At 45.6% G+C, this 20,861-nt stretch overlaps 1 protein-coding gene across 1 annotated transcript; it reads right to left on the minus strand.

Moving 5' to 3' along the window:
* Nucleotides 1-191: 191 nt before the first annotated feature.
* RNF139 (ring finger protein 139) lies at nucleotides 192-15,128 on the minus strand. The gene is made up of 2 exons (XM_060243244.1): nucleotides 14,863-15,128; nucleotides 192-2,410 (listed from the first exon to the last, which is right to left on the minus strand). The coding sequence occupies exons 1-2, from the start codon at nucleotides 15,041-15,043 to the stop codon at nucleotides 675-677; spliced, it is 1,917 nt and encodes a 638-aa protein (XP_060099227.1). The 5' UTR covers nucleotides 15,044-15,128; the 3' UTR covers nucleotides 192-674.
* Nucleotides 15,129-20,861: the final 5,733 nt, after the last annotated feature.

Below are 20,861 nucleotides of genomic sequence, written 5' to 3' on the forward strand. Positions count from 1 at the left end.
ACTAGAAACCTGTGAGGTAGCTCACACTAACTCAGCTAAGAGGGAACACTGCTTGCCACATGTATGGGGGAGGGGGAACTCTCTATCTCCACATTTCTCCTCTCCACAAGTGCTAAACCAGATCAGGAACACTGTTGAGATCAGCCCAACACTTTTTTTTTTCCCCTCTCAAGACAGGAACGATGCTTTAGTAAGGTTTGAAATTGAGACATTTGTTTTTATTTGCTCTGCATGGCGCCTTCCTGGAACCCTGAAAATTAATCGGGGCATCTTCAAAACCATCAGCTTAAAATTAACCAATCTGCATGAACTTCTCGACATAGTGTACGCGCTATGATTTGTACTACCAATTAAAAAGTGGTTTTGTTCAGCTTCTTTTAAAAAATAAGCAAAAACATTTTTATTCCATGTACAATAATGTACATAAAATGTAACGTGGTTGCAAAAGAGACCAGCAGTGATCAGAGGTATATTTACAGTAGCACATCACATTAAACTGACAACCCCATTCACAGATTCAACATTTTGAGATACTGTTCTTGTGCTTAGATACACACTGATGAAGTGAAACTTTTATTCCATTGTTGAATGTCACTATTAACACACATCTGCAGTGTTCAGTACATGACATTTTAAACCACCGGGTTTGATGTTCAGAGGACTGCAATAATGGGCTAAGTCAAGCCGTCGGTCTCTTCCCCCTCCTCGCTGTCAGTACCATCACTGTCTTCAACATTCTCATTAGGTATATTTTCGTCCCGTGCGACAAAGCCATTATTGTTTGAGACATTGGTGTTTTCCTTATCCTCAATATAAACCTTCTGGTGACACATCGGACAGGTATCTTGAATATAGAGCCATTTCCGAAGGCAAAGTGCATGGAAGTAGTGATTGCATGGAGTAATACGAGCAGACGTTGTAAACTCGTGGTAGCAGATTGCACACACGTCGTCAATTTCACGTAATCGCTCCCCTTTGACTTCAGGAAGCGAGTTGATTTTCTTAACCGCAGTCCTGCGATTTATGAATGTCTTCCACCCGTTCTTAGCTTGCAAGTAGATGTTGAAGTAGGCGTGCAGACACATCATACACGCTCGGATTTTGCTTCCTGATTCAAATACCATGGTGTAAGCGCCATTCCCAAACATTATGAGTCCAAATATGAACTCGATAATATTGCCCGTCGATCGAACGTAGTAGACGTAATCATCAAGCTTTTCCCATAGGACATTGTAGTAGCCATCAATCATGAACAGTACATACACAGTGATAGAAACTATAACCTTCAGGCAGAGCTCCACACAGAAGGCTGTAACGGCAAACAGCCACGTGTTTAGTGCATAGTGGTGCCAAAGGATGTAGCTGAGCAAAATTGGAAGAACAAAGAGGCAAGCTGAGACAAAGAGTACGGGGAAGTGTCTGCGGAAGGAGGACACGTGGGAGGCACTCAGGGACATCAGGACAGGATCGGTCATCCCATGGATAAAATGCAGAACCGCGGTTAGCAAAAGGCACATGTTTCGACTCAAGCGCACTAGTCTCTCTTCCGGCTTCAGTCCGCTTAAACCAGTCTGCAAAGCCAAAATGAAAAATAAAACGGGGGCCACAAAGCCGAGCCTCTTGTCATCTTCATCAGTAGAACCTATAAAGGCCAAAATACCAAGCCCTAGATAATGAGCCACGGAGGAAATCACAGCGCTCATGCCCAAGACAGTTAAAGTAGAATCACACCCGCTGATAATAAGGCTGCAAAGGACTTCCCAGAAGTGATCCCAGGAAATCATGAAGGATTTCGTGCCTGAATTAGTTTCCGCTATCTTGACAACGTAAATTAGCACCGCAGCTTGGGCCATGAGTCTTGATAGCCAAAAGACGCGCAGTACGGATGGGAACCGAATCCTTTTCCAGGTGTCTTCCACCAACAGCTGTAATCCGTAAATGCGATACATGTGCCTTACGAGGAGATAGACATACCGCGTGGAGTAGTAGAACCGTTTCAGTTTAGCCACTAAAATGATGAAGGTATAAAATGTCAAAACGAAGCCTGAGATAAAGACTAGGATCTGCCTGATGTGTAAAGGTAATTCAATGATCAAGCCTACAACAGGTATCAACAAATCCAGTATGATCAGTTGCGAGTATATGGACTGGATATTTAACAGTGCAACGTAGCCGATTCCAAAGGCAAGCTGAAGGATAGTGAGTGCCATCCACAGAGAAGGTCCTTTATGAGGCAGGAGCTGGACTTCAAATGCTTCCGGGTAATAGGCACTGTGGAAGTTTATGTGCAAAAAAGCGTAATAGTTCACCAACACTGATGTTGCGGCCAGCAGAAATGCAGCGCTGATCATATAAAACTGGAAAAGGGATCTTTGTGAAAGGACGAGGACGATGCTGGATACAAAGACACCTAAACAAGAAAAAGAAGAGGGAGTTAAGTTCTTTAATAAGAGAATAGTGATTTGTCATTAAGTGTATTTATTTATTTATTTGTGTGATTTATAGTCTGCCTTTCTCACAGGGACTTAAGGCGATGACACATAGTGAGCCAGTACAATAACAAAAAAATAGGACATTCAGTAACCGTGCATTAGATTTTAGAAGTTTGGAACCACTAGAAAGAACTAAAGCATAGCACAAGTACTATTTAAATGGCCATCTGACAGCAATGAAGATCTTGCAAATTTAGAGGGAGGCATTTGTGAGTTTCCTGCATTGTGCAGGGGGTTGGACTAGATGACCCTGGAGGTCCCTTCCAACTCTATGATTCTATTCATATGACACATTAAGTGGTACAGAAATTACTCAACATGCTAGTAATAAATCTCCAGGAACACAGTGCTCAAGCTCTGGTCACTCATGTTGAATCAGGTGGTCTACCTATGTGAGCCCAGGACGCTAAATACAAACCCCAGTCTTATTAGGGGCTTAACAGCCCTGTTTTTATTGTCTCGGGGAAATCTAAACAGGCTACTGAGCCTCTGGTGGGCTGCATTTGGCTCACAAGTCACAAACTGCAGGCCTGTGTCAAAGGAAACATCAAACCAGGCTGTGATGAGCAAAAAGAGCAGCTGCTAAAACAAGCAGAGGTTATAAACCCAATTCAGGGCCTTGCACACAAGACACAACAGCAAAACCGTAATCTGGGACAGCTCCTGGGAAGTCCTCGGGCTTGCCTACTCCCCTTGATGACCAGCTCAAAAACAGAAGGTGTCTTTTTATCCAAAACATCCATGGTTGGTCCAAACCCCTGTGGCTTATAAATTTAGGTTGGCGGTGGGAGCTTTAGGGGCACAGAATAGTTTTGGCAGCAAATGCCTAGCTGTATGGAAACCAGATTATGTCTTATGAAGGGTGTCATCTCAGCTGCTGATTGGTGAACAGACAAGTTTCCCCACCACTTGACTCGAAGATGCTCAAGTTGAATGGTCATTAGCTGCTCCTCTTCTGGCTTAAAATAACTTGTTTATAACACCGACCTTCTGCTTACTGAAAATAGAGGCAAACCTAAACTGGCTCAGGAAGGGAAGAAATGAGCACTTATTCTGACAAAGAGTTTTTGCAACATGTTGTTGGAAAAAGAGGGGGGAAAGAACACATCCTGTTCTACATGCCTTGAAGCTGACAGGTGTTTTCAAAGAACAAGGATTCTATTACAGATTTAGTCCCTGGACAAGAAAAAAGGTTATATATTGCTATTCTAATTTTTAAAAGGGAAAGAAGCCATCAGCTCTGCCACTAGGCCTTTTACAGTGCAATCCTAAGGAGAGTTACCCCAGTCTAAGCCTATTCATTTCAATGGGCTTAGAACGGAGTAACTCTCCTTAGGATTGCACCGTTAAAAGGTTAACTGCATATAATTAACTCTTGCTATAGCGGTAGAAAGATGTCTTTCTGCACTAGTCACAGTAAGCCCTCATCAACTAGGGACCCTGTTTAGCTACAACCATATATTTAAGCAAGGGAGAAATCTCAGTGTTACCCACTCCACCATATCTGTAGAAGTGTTGAGGATTAGAAGATTTATATATTCACAATTTCTTAATCTTTAGGACAGGGGTGGCCAAACTTGCTTAATGTAAGAGCTATACAGAATAAATGTCACGTTTGAGAGCCAAAAGGCATGAACCATCAGATGTCTGAGAGCTGCAAGACATGAACATCAGATGTTTGAGGGCAGGCAGGCAGGAAAATAGGTGGGGGAGGAAGTGGTGGAAAGGAAGCAACTTTAAATGCATTTTCGAAGCTTCTGGATAGCTGGGCTTGGAGAAGTGATTTAAAGAGAAATGCCTTTTCCATGCCAGCCAACAGGGCAGTGGGGGCTTCAAGACGCATACAGTATGTGTGAAAGAGCCATAGTTCGGCCACTCCTGCTTTATAATACCTATATTCTGCTTTTGGGCTAATTTAAGCTGCTGTGGTCAAGTCTGTGCATAGCTAAAACCTAAATGGATGGTGAAGCAGCCTAAGCCACCTGAACTGTTTAAGCACTGAATCCAAGAGCATTCCCATATACATGAACATAGAAATTAAGCCTTTACGAATTGGTTTGGTTTAGTTCTAGGAGCCAGCCCAATAATAATAATAATTTTTATTTGTATCCTGCCCTCCCTGCCGAAGCAGGCTCAGGGCGGCTCACAGACATGGAAGTACCATGATTACATTTAATACATTATACGGTAAAATACATTAAATAAATAATTAATAATTAGTTAAAACCATTACAGTTAAGGTGCTACAATGCGAACATATTAGATGTATATCAGATGGCTAGGTGTCATTTCAGGATTCAATCTTGTAGGCCATTTGAAAAAGGCTAGTTTTGCAGGCCCTGCGGAACTGATTATAGTCCGCAGGGCTCGAACCTCCGCTGGTAATTGGTTCCACCAATGAGGAGCCATTACTGAGAAGGCCTGCTCCCGAGTTGTTTTCAGTTTGGCCTCCCTTGGTCCAGGGATTTTTAAAAGATTTTGGGAGCTAGATCTTAGTGCTCTCTGGGGAATATATGGAGAGAGGCGGTCCCTAAGGTGACAGGTCCTCGGCCATATAAGGCTTAATTAATTAAGGAGCCACACTCATTTTCCACCCTTCAAGGTTTCATGTTTAATGACCACATTTTCTAATTACTGCTACCACAAAACTTAATACTAACTTCTTCTGTTTTTGTCATGGTATTAAAGCAATGTGAAAATGTCACCGTGTAGTGTAGAGCCAGTTTGGTGTAATGGTAAAGTGCACGGACTCTTATCTGGGAGAACCGGGTTTGATTCCCCATTCCTCCACTTGCAGCTGCTGGGATGGCCTTGGGTCAGCCATAGCTCTCGCAGGAGTTGTCCTTGAAAGGGCAGCTGCTGTGAGAGCCCTCTCAGCCACACCCATCTCACAGGGTGTGTGTGGGGGGAGGGGAGATAGAGGAGATTGTGACCGCTCTGAGACTCATAGTGTAGGGCAGGATATAAGTCCAATATCAAATAGTAGAATAATCTTGGTTGTCATCACCACAACAAAAAGCTAAACTCTCACCCTAGACTCCTTCCCAATTTCTCTAAGAACACTAGAGACTACACCTTCAGGTTTCCTACACTGAGCAGGGAACTAAATGATCTATAATGCCCTTTACATATCTAGGAATCTCCAGCTGCAATCCTAAGAACACTTTCCAAAGAGGAAGTCCCATTAAATAAAACCAAACTATTTCATGGTAGACCTAATTAGGATTGCTCTCTAAGCACGTCTACCCAGATTCCTAATCAGCCCTATTCAATGGAAGTTACTCCCTAGAAAGTGTTTTTAGGAGAGTACTGCAGATTAGCAGGTGTGAATAATGGTACCTCTCCTAAAGAACCGCATATCCCATTTTATTGCTGATGATACTGAATCAGAACACAATAGACAGTTTTCTGATGCAACAGCATCTCAACAGATTACCATATACTCATTTGTGGTACAACAACTAGCAGGGGTGTCAAACTCATTTGTTATGAGGGCCGAATCTGACATAAATGAGACTTTTTTGAGCCAGGCCATGTCGGGCCAGGCCATGTGTGTATCTCTTTAAGATTAGGTAGCAGAGATATAAACTTTATAAAGGACACAGATAAACACAAATATATATATGTATTTGAAAAACTTAAAACATGTTTAAAATGTTAGCACTCATTGGTCTTAAAGGTGTTTTCTTTGTATCTCTCCCATGGTATCCAGGAAAGTGAACAAAAGAAGCTATGGTTCTTTCCTTCCTTACCCAGGGGACCACGAAGGAGAGGAGTCTCAGCCAATAGAAGGAACAATGGCTTAGTAGCTCTGCTGTGTGACTAGAGAGCCTGGCAAAGTAAGCTCTCCCTCCCCCCTTCCTCCCCCAGGGAGGAGCCTCAGCCAATGGAGAAAATAGAGGCTTTGCTCTGTAGCTTCTGTGCGATTGAGCAAGCCTTGCAAAGCAAGCTGTTATGCAGAAGGAGGCAAGAGATAGGGAGAAGGAAGCAGATGACAGCCAGTTGCTCAGGGGCCAGATAGCCCTCTGGGGGTCTGATTTGGCTTCTGGGCCACATGTTTGACACCCTTGAACTAAGGCTTATAAACCTGGGCTGGAAATGAAGACCTAACAGGCACAGAATAGATGCAGCCACAAATAACCTTTCTATACAACTGGACGTGTATCTGAAGAATATTACAAGGGATCTCAATTACTGTAACAGACCAGGCTCTGAGTCATCTGCCCTTCCTTTTGGGATTTTAGAAGCTTCCCAATGTCTTGCCAAATAGATTTTAATTGGGACTAACAAAGTAAAACAGCATGTTTTTACCCCAGACATACAATCTCAGGAAGGGCATAACCTGCCATGATATGAATATTCCTTAAAGTTTATCCTCAAGTGGAAACATTTCCGTCATCCTACATGAAGCTGTTTATGACCAAATTCCAATCAAGAAACCAGAATCTGAAAGCAGACACCAGCAAAACATTTCCAGGTATCAAGCAACCCAGTAGCTTGGGTTCATCCCAATCTGACTCATGATTCATGGTTACCCAAGATCCTACTGATTACTAAAAGCAGCACATCAAAGTGTTCCAGTTGAGTTCCTCAACAGCCTTAAAACCCATTATGAAAGTTTAACTGAATCCAAAACCTCCTCTCCCAGCCAAAACCAACAATGTATCAGACTTTCTTTCGAGATGTCAGGTCATTCCTAGCAAACAACAGCAAGGCCTTCAGCCACCTTATTGAACTATGATCCAAACCTAGAGAAAGTAAGTCAGGTTTGCATGCCAAGGGACAATTCCGTCACAGCTTAAGTTCAACTAACGTTCCTTGGACTGGGCTTCCTCCAGAAGGCATATCACTTCCAAACAGCATCGCTTTTCAGCAATTCGAACACAAAAGGTGCTGAACCCCTTTTACAGTTTTTAAAACAAATGCTGGCTCAAGTAAATTAAAAAAAAGAACACTCAATAAAATAATGCAATCAAACATCATGAGCGCATTGAAAGATTCCTGCAAAACAATTCCCCAAGGCCAACTGCTTACATCTAATACTTATCTGGGTGAGAGTTTCTTGCTGATTCATCCCTCCCACTGCACACCCTCATATCACACCCAGCACTGTTGCTGGAGGTGCACTAATTCCTGGGAGTAGAATTTCAGAAGAGAGCTTGCTACAGCAGAGGGAGAGGGGACAGTTCTGTTCTACAGGTGGAATAATTCACTTGGATATAACCAGGGCTTTTTTTTTTTTTAAGAGGTGCCATTACTTTCAAGACAGAAATGAAGGAGAAACATATCAGTGTCCCTCATGAACATTTTTTTTTAGAACTTAGTTCCTACAAAGAGGTTCCAGAACTCCATTCCACTGCATTCTCCCGGGGAGTGGGGGAGCACTGAATACAACCCACTCCATTTTTGCAAGTCTCCAGATAATATGAGATCAATATTGTACGTTAAAACTAATCTGGAAATGAGGGGACAATTTTCAGTGTCTAAAAAGGATCTAGGACTTCTGTGAGTTAGCTACTCTTTTTGAACCAAGCCTTTCAAACCAAAGTGGTAAGGGGGGAAAAACCCTTAATCTTAGTGAGGTCAATTTTCTTCCATACACTGAGAGCCAGTTTAGTGTAGTGGTTAAGTGTGCGGACTCTTATCTGGGAGAACCGGGTTTGATTCCCCTCTCCTCCACTTGCAGCTGCTGGAATGTTCTTGGGTCAGCCATAGCTCTCACAGGAGTTGTCCTTGAAAGGGCAGCTGCTGTGAGAGCCTTCTCAGCCCCACCCACCTCACAGGGTGTCTGCTGTGGGGGGAGAAGATATAGGAGATTGTGAGCTGCTCTGGATCTTTAATTCAGAGAAAAGGATGGGTATAAATCTGCAGTCTTCTTCTTCAAATGAATAATGGCAGCCTAAAGAAAATTCATGTGAATTAATAACAAGGAACAAAAACAGCCGGGAATTTCACAGGTTTACCTAAATTCAGGTGGTAGCCATGTTGGTCTGAAGTGTGTTGGTTTAAGCATGCACGTGAAAGCTTATACCCAGAATTAAACTTTGTTGGTCTTAAAGGTGCCACTGGACTCAGACATCATTCCACGGGTTTACCTAGTTAACCTATCTAGTGTTGGCTGTATGATGTAGCCCAAAATGCTTTAGGAAGACAAAACGCAACCGTATCAAATAAAAGGCTGCCCCACCATACCACTTGGACTTTCCATTTCATCAACCCTATCAAAAAAGTAACCACTTCAACAAAGGTCTCAGGTAGTACCAATCGTTTAATCCTATCATTGGGCTCTTAACAGAGATCATCCCTTAACAGACCCCACAAATCTCATTTACACAGGATTAACTTCAAAGCACTTTCCTATGCTAACATCTTTACAGTGGGATGTATCAGCCACTGTCTCAGCAAAGTTTATAGCCTTGTCACATGAGCAGTGGAAACGGTTAAAAGAAGTTTAACCCTGGAGGTCCCTTCCAACTCTCTGATTCTAAGTCAAAATGTGACACTTAAAAGCCTCTCCCTTCAAATGCCCCCCTTTATATAGTTGCTTTGGCTAGAGAGATTAGTCACTTCTAGGGTTGCCAAGTCTGTGCTAGAAAATACCTGGAGACTTTGGGGGTGGATTCGGAAGAGGGCAGGGTTTGGGGAGGGGTCTCAGCATGGTACAATGCCATAGAGTCCACCCTTCCAAGCAGCTATTTTCTCCAGGGGACTGATCAAAGCCACCAAGTAATACACCGTCTTACAGTTTGCAAAAATATATTACAAGGATTGTGTACAACACATAGTAAACAATACAATACTGATAGAGGTCAGCAGTGCTAAAGCCTTTTAAAGTAACAGAAACCCCAAGGGGGCAAAAAAACAAAAACCCATCCCCAAATAAATAAATATGTCCAAACTTGGAAATAGTCCAACTGAAATTCACAAGGTGGGTGCTCCTAAAGAACGAAGCTACGTTCTTTAGGAGCACCCACCTTGTGAGTTTCAGTTGGACTATTTCCAAGTTTGGACTTATATTTATTTATTTGGGGACGGGGTTTTTTGGGTCCCCTTGGGGTTTCTGTTACTTTAAAAGGCCTTAGCACTGTTGATCTCTATCAATATTGTATTATTTACTATGTGTTGTACACAATCCTTGTAATATATTTTTGCAAACTGTAAGATGGTGTATTACCTGGTGACTTTGATCAGTCTACTAATTACACCAAGTGCCCTTCAAGCAACACATTTTCTCCAGGGGAGCTGATCTCTGCCAGCTGGAGATCAGTTGTAAATGTGGAAGATCTCCAGGCCCCACCTGGAGATTGGCAACTTCAGTTCTTCAATGCCTCCACCCGTTATTTCAACATAATCTCCCCCCCACAGTATTCTCTATCAGCATGCCAGCATAGCTGGCCACTATGAGTGATGATTTAGTGTTTATAGGTAACAATATCCTCAAGAAAAAGGCCAGGTAAAGTCATACACCCCAGCTGCAATATCCCAGCATAGCCTCACCTCATCACAGCTTGGAAGCTAAGCCAGGTCAGCCACGGTTAGTACTTGGACAGGAGACCACCCGGAAGAGTGGGGTTTACTATATGGAGGAAGGAGACGATGACCCACCTCTGCTCATCTCTTGCCTTGAAAACTTCATTAAGGGAGAACTTCATGGAGTAGACATGAGTTGGTTGTAATTTAATGCCACACACATTTAAAAAATAATGTGATGAGCCAGTCTGGTGTAGTGGTTAAGTGTGTGGACTCTTATCTGGGAGAACCAGGTTTGATTCCCCACTCCTCCACTTGCACCTGCTGGAATCGCCTCGGGTCAGCCATAGTTCTCGCCAGAGTTGTCCTTGAAAGGGCAGCTGCTGTGAGAGTCCTCTCAGGCCCACTCACCTCACAGGGTGTTTGTTGTGGGGGAGGAAGGTAAATGAGATTGTGAGCCCCTCTGAGATTCGGAGTGGAGGGTGGGATATAAATCCAATATCATCTTCTTACACAGGGTAGTCTGATGTCTAGTTCTGAGACCAGAGAACTATATGTCAACTAAATGACATAAGGGCCTAAGAGGCAGTATCTCTAGAGAGGGAGAGGCCACAGCTCAATGGTAAAGCATCTGCTTAGCATGCAGAAAGGTTCCAGGTTCAATCCCCAGTATCTCCGATTAAAAAGGAACATTGAGAGTAAGTGATGTGAAACACCTCAGCCTGAGACTCTAGAGAGCCACTGCCAGTCTGAGCAGACAATACTGACCTTGATGGAGCAAGGGTTTGATTCATAATAAGGCAGCTTCATGTGTTCATGTGTATAATTTACCTCCTTACTTACTCATACAATTCACTCTCCCCCCTTTTTGCTTTCTACAATGATCACTTCTCTAGAATAGACAATACATTTCATTAAGACAATGACAACCTGAAATACCATGAGTTAACTCAATATACAATTAAGCAACAAACTCAGGAAAGGCAAGCGTCAAGTCCCCTGAAAGGAACCCTATTATCTTCATTACCATTTAAATATGCTCCAGGCACATCCGAGTATCTTGTCACGCTAATAAAGTTATAATTAAACCGAACATGTAGACAAAGCTTTGGGGGAAGGAAGGCTTGCTCTAAGTTAAATCATAGTTGACAGGTAAATTCATTCAAATGTAATTAGGAATGTGACGCACTGAAGATGAAACATGAACTTGGGATGCAGATCTCGCAGTTAAATTCTTCTATCGTGGTGGAAAGTGCTGTCAAGTCATAGCTAACTTATGGTGACCCCGTGGGGTTTTCAAGGCAGAGGTTCACAGACAGTTTGCCATTGCCTGACTCCGTGTCATGACTCTGATATTCCTTGGAGGTCTCCCATCCAAATACTAGCTGGGACTGACCCTGTTTAGATTCCAAGATATGATGAGATCAGGCTACCCCGGCCGATCCAGGTCAGGGCTCTGTCATGCACAGCTCCTTAGAATTAAGGGAATTTGTCTGCAACACTTCTGCAAATGACACCATAAAGGTCACCAGTTCAAAAATATCTACAAGGAAGCTCATTGTCCACAGAGTAATGTTTTTTTTTAAAGCTTCCTACTTATATATGCTCCTTTGCCTAGTCATCTGGAGATTTACATATCACAGGTAAACAAATAACTATCTCAAAGCCTAAAACTCAGCCCGTTCAAGGTATGCTTCCTACATCGGATAGTAATTATTTGTAGGGAAAAATGCATGCCAACCAGTGTTCTTTCAAAGCTTTTTAGCCTTCAGCTCACACATTTTTGTCTTAACTCAGGAAGGAGAGCCAGTCTGGAGTAGTGGTTAAGTGTGCCGCCCAAGGAATACCAGGGTAACGTCACAGAGGCAGACAATGGCAAACCACCTCTGAACATCTCTTGCCTGAAAAATGTATGGGGCCAGCATAAATTGGCTTTAATATGACTGACAAAAATAAGTAAACAAATGAAAACAAACATCCTATCCTATGAAAACAAACATTCAAAACATCCTATCATTAACAGCCTTGCTCAGGTCTCACAACTTGAGGGCTACGGCTCCACTGACTGAGTCAGTCTGTCTCACGTTGGATCTTCCTCTTTTCCGGCTGCCTTCAAATTTTCCTAGCATTATTCTCTTTTCCACCGAGTCTTGTTTTCTTGCGACCAAAGGGTGATGGCCTCTGTTCGGTTATTTAGCTTCTAGGGAGAGTTCACACTTAATTACATCTAGAACCTACTTATATTTTTTTTATGGTAATGCATGCATGGTATCTGTGGTGCTCTCCTCCAAAACCACATTTCAAATGAATCAACTTTCTGCAGAAAATAGACTGTGATTGAATCAGGCTGTATCTACCTTGATTTAATCAGCAACGGACCCATAAAGTTTATACTGAAGACAAGAATGCTAGGGTTACAGGTAAAAAGAGCTCTTAAACTTCAAACTTGAGAGCTAGCATGGGCTAGCAGCCTTTAGAAAAGTCACTAGAAGTTTAACCAAATAATTATGCCAAAGCCTTACTGCATAGTAAACATACAGCTAACGTGACTCTTAAGACTCCCAATGGCTAGGTTTTAAGTTTCATCTTATAGTGGAAAGACAGGAGGACAGACAGGGCCAGTTCTACAACTAGACAACTACCTAGAGTGCCCGCCTTCTGGGGGCACCAAATTGGGCGCCCACCATATGACTCACTGACATTATCAGTGTGTGTGTGTGGCGGGGGGGGGGGGCAGAAGTTAGCCTTCCCTAGAGTGGCAGACAGTCTAGGACAGATGCCTACAATCCTTTTGGCAGCAGTCTGAGGAAGAGCAGTTTAAAGTCAACAATAAATCAGGCCTCAGTGAATTACACCTCTTTGGATTTTAGAGAACAAAACAAGCCATCAAGGAGGCAGAGCTGAGGCAATACCAAGTGAGCATCTCCCACTGGAAATCTCTTGGGGAAATGTGGCTGGGAGAGGTAATGATATCAATTATATAATCTGTTGGGGTTTTGCCTGATAGCTATGGCAGCACTAGCGCTTACAGCATGGGCAGCTCTTCAAGAACAAGCAATACAGATTATTTCCTTTAAGCACCCATCTAATCAGGATAGTTATAAATCACCCAAGAGCACAGACTGCCCCCGCCCCAGTCATTTTAACACATATTTCTGGGGCAATCTAGGATCGGGAAAGATCCATTCTAGGACAACAGGAAGCATAACCTGGGACTGTCAAGGAGATACAGAGAGATGCTTTTCAGAGAGCCTAACTACACACTACACATTATAGTGTTCATCTCAGAGCAGTCATTCAAACCTAATTACACATTAGACTGTTTACATGTCAGCCCTATGTCTGGTCTTCTCAAGTCTTGTCAGGTGTGAAGGGGAGTCCTTGCTGAGATTCTCAGGCATGTGGGGGCCTCATTCAGATCAGAGCTACAGCATGCAAGCAGAGGGGGGGGGCTTCATCCTCCCCACCAGCACCCTTTTCCTCACCTGAGATAACCCTGGGAAGCCATTATTCACATGCAAGTTTCCACAACAGGCCAAATGGCAGCTCCACAGGGAGCCATTCGGGTTGAGAAAACAACATCAAGGATGGAGGGAAAGCTTAAAGCTCCCCATGACCCCAATTCAAACTAGGCATCCACAGCCTGGAATTAAGTTCCCCGCATGGAACTCCCAGCACGTCTGACAGGAGGTCACAGAGTTAAGCCCAGGAATGAAGAACTGGATTCAAATCCCGACTCTACCCGGAAGTTTTCTGGATCACCTTGGGCTAGTCGCCACCTCTAAGCCTCACCTAACCTTCTTCCCAGTTTTGTTGTTGTCAGGATAAAACAGAAGCTAAATGACATGAATCTTTGCCCTGAACTCCTTGGAGGAAAGGTGTGACCTTAACCAAAACAAATGCACTCTCAGAAAAAGCATATGAAGATTCTGTTCGCACATGGAGGAACACAGATGTTGGAAAGAAAAGAGGAAGATGGGGGCGGGGAAAATGGTCTTCCCTGGCCACAGGCAGAGAATGGGGCGGTTAGGGTTGCCATATCCAGGTTGCGAAACTACTGGAGATTTGGGGATGGAGCCTGGGGAGGACAGGGACCTCAGTGGGGCACAATACCATAAAGCCCACCCTGCATAGCAGCCGTTTTCTCCAGGGGAACTGATCTCTGTGGTCTGGAGATGAGCCACAATTCCAGAAGATTCCCCAGGCTCTGCCTGGAGGGTGGCATCCCTAAGGGAAACCTGTTAACAGGGGTGGGAAGCCGCCCTGAGCTGCCTCGGTGGGAAGGGCGGGATATAAATCGAATAAAATGAAATGAAAGAAGCTATTGCACCCTAAGAAGAGAGAAGCTGGGGACAGGATTACCCTTTTCAGGCCTCAGATTCAGCAGGAGCTCAAAGGAGCACAGCTCCTTAAACTTTCTGAGGGTTCCCCCTCTTCCTCCCCACCTACCCTGTCCATCAAATAGCAGGTGCAACTGCATAACAATCCCTGGATTAGGAAAGCGGCAGCCAGCCAGCCACCAGGAGTTTTGCCACGTCCCTAGCAGCCTTCACTAATCCCTGGAGAAGCCCACACCACCCTTTCTCCACTTCTTACATGATTTTGGGCAGTAAGTGGCTTGCTGGCCTTTTGACTGGGGGAGCAGCCAAGGAGAGCCCCAGGTGAGCGAGGCCTGCTTGGATCTCTAGCCAGCCCAAACAGGTCTCGCTCGCCCGGGGCTCTCCTTTCTTGCATCAGGTTGCTTTTGGTTGGGGGGGGGGGCAGAACATGCTAATGAGTTATGCTAATGAGGTTATTTTTCTACAAAACGACCCTGACCCTTTCCTTTGGGGGGGGGAGCCAGCCCCCCTTATGGGGCTAAGGCCTCTGGGGAGGGGGGGAGGGGAGGGGGATCTCTCACCCAGCAGCCGCAGCAGCCCCCCCAGGAGGCCGGCCCACAGGGAGTCTCCGAGCAGCGGGGCCGAGTTGAAGATGGCGTCGATGAAGAAGAGGCTGGGCACCCGCAGCGCCACCTCCGCGCCGGCCCGGAGCCGCGGGCCCAGCCGCAGGGGCGGTGGCTGAGGGGGGCCCAGGGCCGCCATCCCCGAGACCCCTCCGCCGCCTCCTGTCCGTCTCTGGGCAGGGAAAGGGGAGAGGAGCCGTCGCCTGGGGCCGACTTATCGCCCGGCGGCGGCGGCGGCACTTCCCGCCGCTTCAGCCCGCCAATGCTGCCGCTGTTGGGGTCCCGTCCGCAGCGCCGCCGCCATCGTCGCGGCCCCCGGGCCGGCGCCTTCGCTCCCTTCCCGCAGCCAGGGAGAAGCAGCAGCAGCAGGAGCGGCGGCGGCGGCAGGGCCTCTCTGGGCCGCGCGGGGCGGGATCACGGCGCCCTCCGTCACAATGCCAGGCCCGCCTCGCTCCGTCCCCGCCTGGGGAGGGGAGGAGGAGCGCCCCGGCCGACCGACCGACCGACCGGCCTCCCTTCACAAGGCCCCCGGGCCCGCGCCTCTTCCCTCAGGGGAGCCTTGTCGGCCTAGTAGGGCCGCCTGAGGGGACGCTTCGGGAATGGCTCGCGGCTTCCTGTTCCCCGACGGGAGACTTTGTTATTGACAGTAGTTGTAGCCTGCCTTTCTCTCGTCAGCTTGTGGCAACCAGACTTTTTGTTTGTTTTAAATTTAAATTAAACAGCAGGGTCAAGAGGTAACTGTGGTTGTCTGCAGTGTTGCCTCTAAGCCGGGGGTGTCGAAGTCATTTGTTATGAGGGCCAGATCTGACATAAATGAGACCTGGTTGGGCTGAGCCATGTCGGGTTGGGCCATGTGTGTACCTATTTAAGATTAGGTAGCAGAGAGATAAATTTTATAAAGAACGCACACACACACAAATATATATATTTAAAAAAACGTAAAGCATGCTTAAAACGTTAGCACTCATTGGTCTTAAAGATGCTTTCTTTGTATTTCTTCCATGGGATCCAGGAAACTGGGCAAAGGAAGCTCTGGCTTTTTCCTTCCTTCGCCAGGGGACTGGGGGAGGAGCCTCAGCCAATAGAAGGAAGAGAGGCTTGGCTCAGTAGCTCTGCTGTGCAACTGAGAGAGCCTGGCAAACCAAGCTATTCCTTCCCAATGGAGGAGCATCGGCCAATGGAGAAAATAGAGGTTTTGTTCTGTAGCTTCTGTGCGATTGAGCAAGCCTAGCAAAGCAAGCTGTGATGCTGAAGGAAGCAAAAGAGGGGGAGAAGGAAGCAGATGACAGCCAGTTGCTCAGGGGCCTGATTCGGCCCCTGAACTGCATGTTTGACACCCCTGCTCTAAGCTGTCAGTGTGAGCTAGTTCACAGATTTTTAGCCTCCAGATCACCCATTTTTGTCTTAGCTCAGGAAGGATGACGCCGAGCACACTAATTTGTGCAGTAGCTCACAACTTTAATGCCAGTAGCTCACAGCAATACCAGTAGCTCACAAAGTAGAATTTTTGCTCAGAAGACTTTGTTGTAGCAAAAGAACCTTATCCCAAGGGGGGGGGGGAAATCCTCAACCCCAAACTCTCAAACTTTGTGAGCATTTTTGCTCACAAGACTTTGTTGTAGCAAAAGAACCTCACTCCAAGGGAGAAAAAATCCTCAACCCCAAACTCTCAAAACCCCATTGACTTTGGCATCGTCCTTAAAAATGAATATATTCCAAGGGGAGATATTGTTGGTCACAGCACATTTTCTAGGGTTGCCATCTTCCAGGTGAGGCCTAGAGCTCTCCCACAGTTACTAAGGTTGCAGCAAGGCTCCAGGTGGTGGCTGGAAATCTCCCGCCATTACAACTGGTCTCCAGGTCATGGAGAGCAGTTCCCCTGAAGAATATGGTGGCTTTGGAAGGTGCATTGTACCCCATTGAAGTCCCTTAGGCTCCACCCACCCCCCCTAAAAAAATCCAGGTATTTCCCAACCCAGAGGTGGCACTGGCAACCCTAATTACATCTGATCTCCAGATAACAGAGATCAGTTCCTCAGGGAGGGGGGGAGAATAGGTTCTTTGGAGGGCAAACTCTGGAAGCCCCTCAGCCAACCCAAAGACTGTCTGGCCCCTTTTTAAATACCCATGTATCTCCTTCCCATAAATCTCACAGCAGGAATCTCCCAAGATTTTACCATTTCTGAAGCAATTAGGCCAGAGGTTCATCTCTCTGTCTCTCAGCCAATCACTGTCCCAGTGAAATCCTGATATCCATCTGTTTGCCACAAGCTACAGATTGGTTAATACTTTTTGGCACCAAGGACCAGTTTTGTGGAAGACAGTTTTTCCATGGACCGGGGGTGGGGCAATGGTTTTGGGATAATACAATAGTACACTTTATTTCTATTAGTTTGGTGTGGCGGTGAAGTGTGCAGACTCTTATCTGGGAGAACTGAGTTTGATTCCTCACTCCTCCACTTGCAGCTGCTGGCTTGGGTCAGCCATAGCTCTCGCAGAGTTGTCCTTGAAAGGGCAGCTTCTGTGAGAGCTCTCTCAGCCCCACTCACCTCACAGTGTGTCTGTTGTGGGGGAGGAAGTTAAAGGAGATTGTGAGGTGCTCTGAGACTCTGAAATCTCAAGTGGAGGGCAGGATATAAATCCAATGTCGTCTTCATCTTATTATTATTACTATATTGAAATATGTAATGAAATAATTATACAACTCACGGCCTGGTTGCTAACAGGCCACAGACTGGTACTGGTCCATGGCCTGGGGGTTGGGGACCCCTGGGTTAATACCATCTAGCCCAGGGGTAGGAAACGTTGGCTCTCCAGATGTTTTTTGCCTATAACTCCAATCATCCCCAGCCAGCATGGCCAATGGCTGGGGCTGATGGGAGTTGTAGGCAAAAAAACATCTGGAGAGCCATTGTTCCCTACTGTCACAGGACTTGACTCCCAACTGAGACATTTAAAAAAATTTTCCAGACCCCAATCCTTTGAATCCTTGGCTTCTGTGTGTGTGTTAAGCGCTGTTATGTTGCTTCCGACTTACGCTGCTCCTATGAATCAATGCCTCCACCATGGTTAAGAGCCATTCTCAGTTCTTGTGAACTGTGCTTCCCTTTTATGAAATCAATCCATTGCATGTTTGGCCTTCCTGTTTTCCTTCTGCCATGCAATTTTCCTAGTATTATTGTCTTTTTCAATAACTCACCATGCCTTCTCGTGATGTGACCAAAGCACAATAGCCTAACTTTACTCATTTTATTTTTATTGTATTTGTATCCCGCCCTCCCCACAAGCAGGCTCAGCAGGTTCCACCATGAAATTCACAGCATTAACAAATCAACACTTAAAGTATCTTCCAAAACAGCAAAGCAACCAGCAACATAACACGATTGATGCCTTGACAGATCACAACAAGAATCACTTGGGTCCCAGGTGGCCATTCGGATCTGAGATCACTGGAGGGAAGGTCAATAAGAAGATAGAAGATATTGGATGTATATCCCACCCACTCCGAAGAGTCTCAGAGCAGCTCACAATCTCCCTTACCTTCCTCCCCCACAACAGACACCCTGTGAGGTGGGTGGGGCTGAGAGGGCTCTCACAGCAGCTGCCCTTTCAAGGACAACTCCTGCGAGAGCTATGACTAACCCAAGGCTATTCCAGCAGCTGTAAGTGGAGGAGTGGGGAATCCAACCCGGTTCTCCCAGATAAGCACACTTAATCACAACACCAAACTGGCTCTCCCACTAATCTGTTTTGGCAGTTCACGCTATCTGTAAAACTCTCATCCAGCATCACATTTCAGTGAATTTAATTTCTTCTTGTCCGCTTTCTCCATTGTCCAACCTTCACCACTGTACATAGTAATGGGGAATACCATGACATGACTTCACCTATTCCTGGTTGCCAGCAACACATCTTTACTCTTAAGGTTTTTTCTAGCACCTTCATGGCTGCCCTTCCCAGTTTCAACCTCCCTCTGATTTCCTGGGTGCAGACTCCCTTTTGGTTGATGATGGAACTAAGGAGTAACCAGGGCTCATTTTGGGCGGGAGCTCACAGGAGCAGAGCTCTGGAACCTCTACATTTTTTTTTGCGCTCTTTCTTTCCCCCCTTCCCTTACTAGCTTCTGGACTCCATTGTTCAACCACCCTGTGAGAATTTTGCTGAACTCTTAAGATTTGAAAATTTTTCTAATATTTTTCTAATATTTCCCCCCACAAAAAATGGGGAAATAACCAAAACAAATAAAGCAGACTGATGGAAATCATCATCATGCCACTGTGGCCACATAGGAGAAAGTAATTGAAAAAAGTATGATGGTTTTATTCTGACAATTCTAATTCAAGAAGCATTTTAAGGTAGATGCAGAGCTGATATAATTTAGTACACCTTCCAGTGATGTCGGGGGTGTGTGGCATATGCAAATGAGCTATGCAAATAAGTTGTGCTAATGAGCTCTGGCACCTTTTTCTATGCAATGGCCCTTGGGAGTAACTAATTTGGTTCATGTCCTGATTTCAGGTTTTTTTGTTTTGTTTTGCTGTGCACTCATGCCAAGTATGGTAAAATGAGAAAGAACGGAGGATTTATTTTTCAATCCTGTCCATACTGGAAAGCAGTGAGGAATTGTCCTTTTCCCAACCTTTTCCCTCAGCATTCCTTTTACAGATGGAGTTTACTCTCTGCTGCCCCCATCGGGCTTGAATTAGACTTGCTGTCTGTCAGCTGGCGGGAAAGGGAAAGGTCCCCTGTGCAAGCGCCAGTCATTTCCAACGCTGGGGTGATGCTGCTTTCACGTTTTCATGGCAGACTTTTTACAGGGTGGTTTGCCATTGTCTTCCCCAGTCATCTACACTTTCCCCCCAGCAAGCTGGGTACTCGTTTTACCAACCTCAGAAGGATGGAAGGCTGAGTCAACCTTGAGTCGGCTACCTGAAAACCCAGCTTCTACCGGGGATTGAACTCAGGTCGTGAGCAGAGCTTAGGACTTCAATACTGCAGCTTTAACACTCTGTGCCACGGCATAAACTTGAGGTGTCAAACTCATTTATTATGAGGGCTGGTCTTAAAAGCTGCCATGGGACTCCAACTTTGTTTTTTTTCTCTCTCTTTCCTCCCAGTTTGATGTAGTGGTTAAGTGTGCGGACTCTTATCTGGGAGAATTGGGTTTGATTCCCCACTCCTCCACTTGCAGCTGCTGGAATGGCCTTGGGTCAGCCATAGTTCTCTTATCTGGGAGAACTGGGTTTGATTCCTCACTCCTCCACTTGTACCTGCTGGAATGGCCTTGGGTCAGCCATAGCTCTCTTATCTGGGAGAACCGGGTTTGATTCCCCACTCCTCCACTTGCAGCTGCTGGAATGGCCTCAGGTTAGTCATAGCTCTCGTAGAGTTGTCCTTGAAAGGGCAGCTGCTATGAGAGCCCTCTCAGCCCCACCTACCTCACAGGGTGTCTGTTGTGGGGGGAGAAGATATAGGAGATTGTAAGCCGCTCTGGAACTCTGATTCAGAGAAAAGGGCAAGGTATAAATATACTCTTCCCCCTCCCTTCCTTCCCAAAAGAGGAGGAGCAGCCCCAGAGAAGGAAGCAGAAGGTGTGTGTGTGTGTGTGTGTGTGTGTGTGTGAGAGAGAGAGAGAGTGCGGGGGGGGGGGGGAGGGAGGCAAGAGGCAGAAAACAGAAAGTGAAGAGCCACTGAGAAAGCTGGGGGAAAAGCAAGCTACCGCGCAGCTGCAGCAGCAGCTTATTCTTTAATTTGCTATGGGACTCTTGCTTTTTTCTACTGCTACAGACAGATTAACACGGCTACCCTTCTTGATCTAATTCCAAATTAGATTGACTGTCCCTCCAGAGAAACAAAACAGACAAATGATAGGGGTGGGATGGAGTACAGTATGATGCCAGTACTTATCCCTCTTTTGTTAATCCTGACACTGTGGGAGCATGTATGTGTGGCCATGC

This window comes from Heteronotia binoei, chromosome 7 (genome assembly GCF_032191835.1).
Source record: "Heteronotia binoei isolate CCM8104 ecotype False Entrance Well chromosome 7, APGP_CSIRO_Hbin_v1, whole genome shotgun sequence".
Lineage (NCBI taxonomy): Eukaryota > Metazoa > Chordata > Lepidosauria > Squamata > Gekkonidae > Heteronotia > Heteronotia binoei.